At 34.6% G+C, this 6,214-nt stretch overlaps 1 protein-coding gene across 3 annotated transcripts in view; it reads left to right on the forward strand.

Annotated features, from left to right (window-relative positions):
• LOC146390158 (uncharacterized) overlaps window positions 1–4,933 on the forward strand; it is a 60,153-nt gene extending 55,220 nt beyond the window's left edge. For all 3 annotated transcript variants that reach the window (XM_084923196.1, XM_084923198.1, XM_084923197.1), the window contains 2 exons: window positions 2,506–2,556; window positions 2,720–4,933. In XM_084923196.1, coding sequence (XP_084779322.1) covers window positions 2,506–2,556; window positions 2,720–2,881 — 213 coding nt within the window. In that variant the 3' untranslated portion in view covers window positions 2,882–4,933. The remainder of the gene's footprint in view (window positions 1–2,505; window positions 2,557–2,719) is intronic.
• The last annotated feature ends 1,281 nt before the right edge of the window (window positions 4,934–6,214 follow it).

Below are 6,214 nucleotides of genomic sequence, written 5' to 3' on the forward strand. Positions count from 1 at the left end.
TTTTTATTCTTTTATTGTTACGTTTGATTGGATTAACTGTGTGTGAAAGGGTTCAAATATTGAGGAGGGATATAGGAGGAATTCCAAAATAACAACACTGATCCGGCCGGGTGGAGTCAAACGATGATTTTAATGAACACGCGTGGGAGATGAACACTGTACGCAGACAGCATCGATCTCGCTCAAACAATACACAATCAGTTGTTTTTATACCATCAGGGAAATTTATAACGCCCCCTCATGCGTTAAACAGATACAATATATGCATATGTCAAATCAAAACCACAATGACTTTTAACACAGTTTGAAAAGAACATTGTCTCCGTCTCCACGGCAGGTGCTTCCTGTAGCTCATCTCGCTCTCGCTTCTCCCAAACCTCGGGCCATGCTCTGCAACAAACTAGCAATTCTGCACGCACAAAAATGCAGTTGCAAGAAAATATATCTGAACTCTCACCTAGAACATAAGCCTACCTGCAGGTGTGTGTGTGTGTGTGTGTGTGTGTGTGTGTGTGTGTGTGTGTGTGTGTGTGTGGCTCGACCTCACACGAACTTTGTCTTATGAGAAGAGAGGCCAATTCTCATGTGCATAACAACCTAACTGAAACTATATCTGTAATATGTTGAATAAATGTTTTAATCAAGAACCACTACTAAAAGCTTAATCAAAAGACATAAATGAATAAAAGACAATAATGAATAACCTGGTTATTCAAATAACCTCATCCAGACAGCTTCCTCAAAATAACCACCAAAAAATGCACACTTTACAGAGGAAACAAAGACATTTCAGAAGTACACTTCCTGACTTATTCTGAGTCATCTGTTACCAAGCAAACTCAAACGCAGCAGGTTGCTGAATACACTCAGGTCTTTATTCAGGCCTGTTTCCAGATTATATGTGATATATGTATTATAATCGTGTATGCAATTCTTCCATAGCTCTAGGCCACTTTGCTCAAAAGATCGGCCGGACATCGCGCCAGACGAAGCTTCTGACCATCAATTAACTGACCGAGCTTCAACTCTTTAATAAGCAACAAAATGCAATGTGTGTAAAATGATTACAGTTGCTCCTGCAATGAAAGATTATTATATGATTATGATACCACCTGTAATACAGACTTTAATGTAATATCAACAGCTTCAATAAATGCTTTAATGCAATGCTTGTTACGTGGTTCTAATGCAATAATAATACTGATAATAAAATAGCAGTAAAATAACTTGTTTAATCCTACAATAAACACAAGAGTAAGACTATTGCAGATGTTCATTTCATGTAAGAGATGCTACAGTATCCTTATAAAAGTTGTGGTTATATTGAAATTCATAATTATTCTTTAAATGTTGACAGTAATAAGAAATGTGCTTTCAGATGTCAAAGTAAATGGGACCATTATTTGTTGTGGTTCAAGTTCATAAACTGAATTCAAAGTACACAGAGCTGAGTTGTGCCAACCTCTATAGTGAAGACTCAGTCTGAAAGTGTTGCTCAGAAGACAGATAAACATGGACGTATGTGATGGCTGCTATACCAGTGATCATAGACCTGCACGCTCATTATGTCCCTCTGTGACTTTCTGCTTAATGTGAAGTCGTTAGTGGAAATTATGATGCTGATATGATTTGTTTGATGTGACCAACCTGCTAATTTTTGACTTTTTATTGAGAAACAAGAAACACAAGTTAAAAAATACTCCATAGCACCGTAGTGTTAGCCCCAGTACTCATATTTAAATAAAGTCATTGATTAATGAATTGATTAATGTAAATTGGATCAGTGTAAGAAAATTGATCAATGGGAAGTTTTTAATTAAATAACTTTTATTAAAATTCAAATACACGAGTTATTTTAGTCATATTTTTCTATAAGCAGGCCTGAAAAATGACAGAAAGCACTCACAAAAGAGACTTTTTTCCATGTCTTTTAATGTGCAGTCAGAGAAAAATGATTCCATAATTAGCATCAGCTTCATCAGGACAAAGAGAAGACGAGATGCTGAGAGGAAAATGTAGGATTTGAGGGACCAGTTAAAGTTGATGAGGTTCATCTTTCCTTTATCAGCTTCCTGAATGTGTTTATTCAACTTTGTTTATTACTGTAATGTAAAGAAAATTTTAGATTTGAATCTTTTTTGGATTATTATTTTTGTAAATAAGGAATTTGTATTTACCGAAGCAGATGATTTTACATTCCAGCATAAACCAACCAACAAACCCATAAATATCCATCCATCCAAAGCTAACTAACTAACTAAATAAGACAGACAAAAAGAGCATGTGTTAATAATAATCAAGGAGCTCATTAAATGTCAGTTAAACACTTAAAAATAACATGTGTTCTAAAACCTTTGACTGGAGATCTATATAAGAATGACAGCTGTTTTACTACATTAAAAAATAAACTAATCTAAATAAATTAGGATATTGCAAAAGTAATTAGAAGAATATTTCCATTAAAAATATACTGATGTTTTCATTTCTCTCTGCTATTTGGAAAAGATGCTCCAGGCTGAGAAGAGGAATGATGAAACTGACAGAAAACTCAAAGAGGTAAATCTTTTCACCCAAAGCAGTTCGCTGCTGTCATCTCTCTTTTATCTCTTTGTATACAATCCAAATTTGGAATTTCTTCACAAACATTAATTTTCCAGCACAAAAACGTATTTCAGTTCATAGCTGTGATCTTTTTCTTCATCTCTCTTCTGTCCTTTAGTTGGTAAAGCAGCTCGAGGAGAAGAAGAAGAAAACTGAGAAAAATCTCAATGAGGTAAAATCTTTGTCACCCAAATCAATCTCCTGCTATTATCTCTGTTTTCTACGTGTTCAGGTTACAATCACACATGAGAACAAACCTCAGACACCAAATAACTGTTAGTGAAGCTCAAATTTGTTCTCACTGCTTTCAAACTTGAAATTTAAAAACATCATCAAACACTTTATATTCACATAACACATGTTTTAATTTACATTTAAACTGATTTTTTTTTCTTTAGTGAAGTTTGTGAATGTATTGTTATATCATGTCTTATAAAAGAGCACGTCTCCAGTCATGTGTCCTCTCACCTGCTGTTGGAGAAAAACTATTCATACTTAAACAATCAGCTCTAGCAGGAGAAACCCGAAAAAACTAAAGTCCAGAAATCAGGGATTTCATCTCTGTTATAATCCTGCTGAATTTTCTTCTAAACATAAAAAAATGCAAAAATGTTTCAAAAAAAGACAAATGCTGAAAGTCATTAACTAGGATATTTAGCATACAGAAAATAAACATTTTAATTCCAGTTCATCGTTTTATCTCTGAGCGCACTCTGTGTTTTTGTCTAAGGTGTCGACTGCACATTGGGTTTATGAATCTTTAAACTGGATCCATTTAAATAATAAAGGTCACTGCCCCACAGTCTGATAGAGGAGAAGTTGCTCACACATCAAAGTGAATTTAATTTGACTGAACAGATATTCTTGCTGTATGACTTCTAATTGCTGCAGTGTAAAAGAGACTCAACAGTATTTATACGTTTTTTTGCATCACACAATTATTGGATGCACACTGATCATTCAGTAGTTTTAGTAAGGTACAGTTTAACAGCTCACACATTTAAAATGTATTTGGCAAGAAGAGATTGTAAGGAAACTTACAAGATACTGTAAATTAAACAATCAGAGGCTTTCAGCTGATTTCAAACCAAATCTCAGATCATAACCTGCTGCTGTTTATGTGATCAGCACAGGTTACCACAGTGATTAACCAGGTAAAAAGAGAGAAACTTCGGTGACACAGAAAACTCTGACTTTAATGTAGACATGAAATATTAAACTATGGAGCCATCCTCTCAAAAACTGCAGACAGTGTTTAAGCAGATTTAACTCCGTTTGCGATGCTGGAGTTAAGAAATAGGTGTTCTCACTTATAGTTTGTTAGACCTTGTGTAGATCCATCTTGTACGAGTACAATATTACAATATTACCGGTTTGTTTGGTTGGTTGGTGCTAATAGACATTAGTTTGTGTTAGCTAACTAGTGAAAGAACCTAACTAATAATCACACTAAGGGGGCACTTTTGTACTGCCCATAGCTGCAGCAATGAGATTTATGTTAAAAAAAACAAGGATCTACTGCCCACTTTCACTGTTTGTCTCTGAAGCAGTCAGTGGTTCTTCAGTTATAAAACAGGAAAATCCACCTGTTAGCTTTAAGGTTTGCAGAGCACTTTAAGCTGTTAGTCAGGTGCACAGGTGGTTCAACTGACTAACAGCTAAAGTTTGACACTGTCACCTGTTTCATTTTTCTTCGTGTGGTCAGGTGTACAGACTGAGAGCTGCTATGAGGTGGCAGAGCAGATGTTCACAAGCTGTGAGCAGCACTATTTTATGCTATATTCAGGTGTAATATAACCCCCAGTTACTCTCTGGGTTAAATATCTTTTTCCAAGCTCAACCAAAAGGTTTCCAACGTAACAAGTTACTGTGATGTTTCCCCGTCATCTCTTTTTATATGGTACAGGTGCAGATACTGATACTGAAATTACAACTTGAAGCATGTATGAAAACAATCGTGAGAAACTAAACCATCAACTTTGCTGTAATAAAACAGAAATTATAAACAGACAAGAGTTTAAACTGTTGTTGGGAGGAGTTAAATTTAAATGTTTCTCTGGAGTTTTTGTTTTTTACATCAGGCCAGTTATATTTAAGTATAAGTGAAGCTGTGACTGGAGCTTTAGTGAATTGTGGTGAATATAGTGCAAATCTGGAATTTCTTTACAAAAATGATTTTTTTTCCTCCAAAAAACATCTTTCACTTCCTTTTCATAGCTGTGAGCTTTGTTTTTATCTCTCTTCTGTCTTTCAGTTGGTAAAGCAGCTCGAGGAGACAAAAACTGAGGTAAATCTTTGTCAAATCAATCACCCGCTATTATCTCTCTTTTCTATTGTATGTTGTATATAACATGTTACTACATGTGTATCACTATGGGTACATTTCTTACTGAAGCATGATTGGGAATCCTTACACTCATCACCTTACACTCACCTTAGATGTTCTTTGTGTTTTTTTTTACTAAAGATTAATTTTCTTTCCTACATCCTTTAATTTATTTTCTTTAGCCATAGCAACTTAGCCATCTACTTAGATTTTTAAATCATTGTTTACCCTGCGGCCCCAGATAATCAGAAGAAGGATGGATGGACATTATTTTAAGAATTCTGCTCTGTTTGGTTTGTTTCTTATCTCCATACTTACTGTTGTTACTTCCTCATACTCTGTGGGATTTAGCAATTTTCTGTTTTAAAAAGTGCCTTGAGGTTCACACAGGCTTGGTTCTTTTTTTTTTGTCAGAATAAACTTCTGAGCAGCCAGTCTGTGTTACTTTATTTATTTTATTTTCTCATCACTCTAACAGCATGAATATGATGAAGTCCTAAAATAAATCACTGAACTTTATACTTTGCTCTATAGAAACCAAACTAATATTACAGGGCAGCTGAGGGTGTCGGGACAAACACTTTAAAACTGTCTTCCAAGTTTACTGACTGTAGTTTTTACAGATGTGATGAATTGTATTTACACAAATGAAGAACACTAATTGATCTCTGCCATCAGGTTTCCTGCAGCAGCCGATTTAACTTTAGCTTTGGGAGATGATCCAATCAAAACTAATCCAGAAGTTGCTCAACATGTAACTGAGGAGTGCTTGAGGTCAAAAAGCTTCATCATGGAGAAACTTGGTGTTTGTCACTGATTCATGTTTAAATAATCAGTTGTTCAACTTGTAACACTTTAAGTGAAGTAAGCAAAAGCTCTTATCATCCATCTAAAATTCCCAAATACTAAAGTTGTTCAGTCTTTGTACAGTTGTACAGAAAAACTAATAAACTTTTACTAGGTATGTGTGTTTTTAAAGGGATGCCAAATGCTGTCATTTTTTCTGTAAAGCAAATTTACCTTGCCTATGGGTATAAATAAAGTTACCTTGACCTTATCAACTAAAAATATGTTAAAAATGCACTGCAAATCTTTTAACTTAATTTAATTTTTTGAAAGATTTTAAACTTATTTTAAGTTAGTAAAACAACTGATAAATAAATAATTGATCAGGTAACAACTCATGAGCTAAAGCACTATTCTAGGAACATTTGTGTGTCTGTGTGTTTAATATTGTGTTCATTTTTCTGTGTCCGACAAATAGAACTGTAATGTTGGTGTATCTGT

Source organism: Perissodus microlepis, chromosome 3 (genome assembly GCF_051167445.1).
Source record: "Perissodus microlepis isolate ML-2025 ecotype Zambia chromosome 3, ASM5116744v1, whole genome shotgun sequence".
NCBI classification, from domain to species: Eukaryota; Metazoa; Chordata; class Actinopteri; order Cichliformes; family Cichlidae; genus Perissodus; species Perissodus microlepis.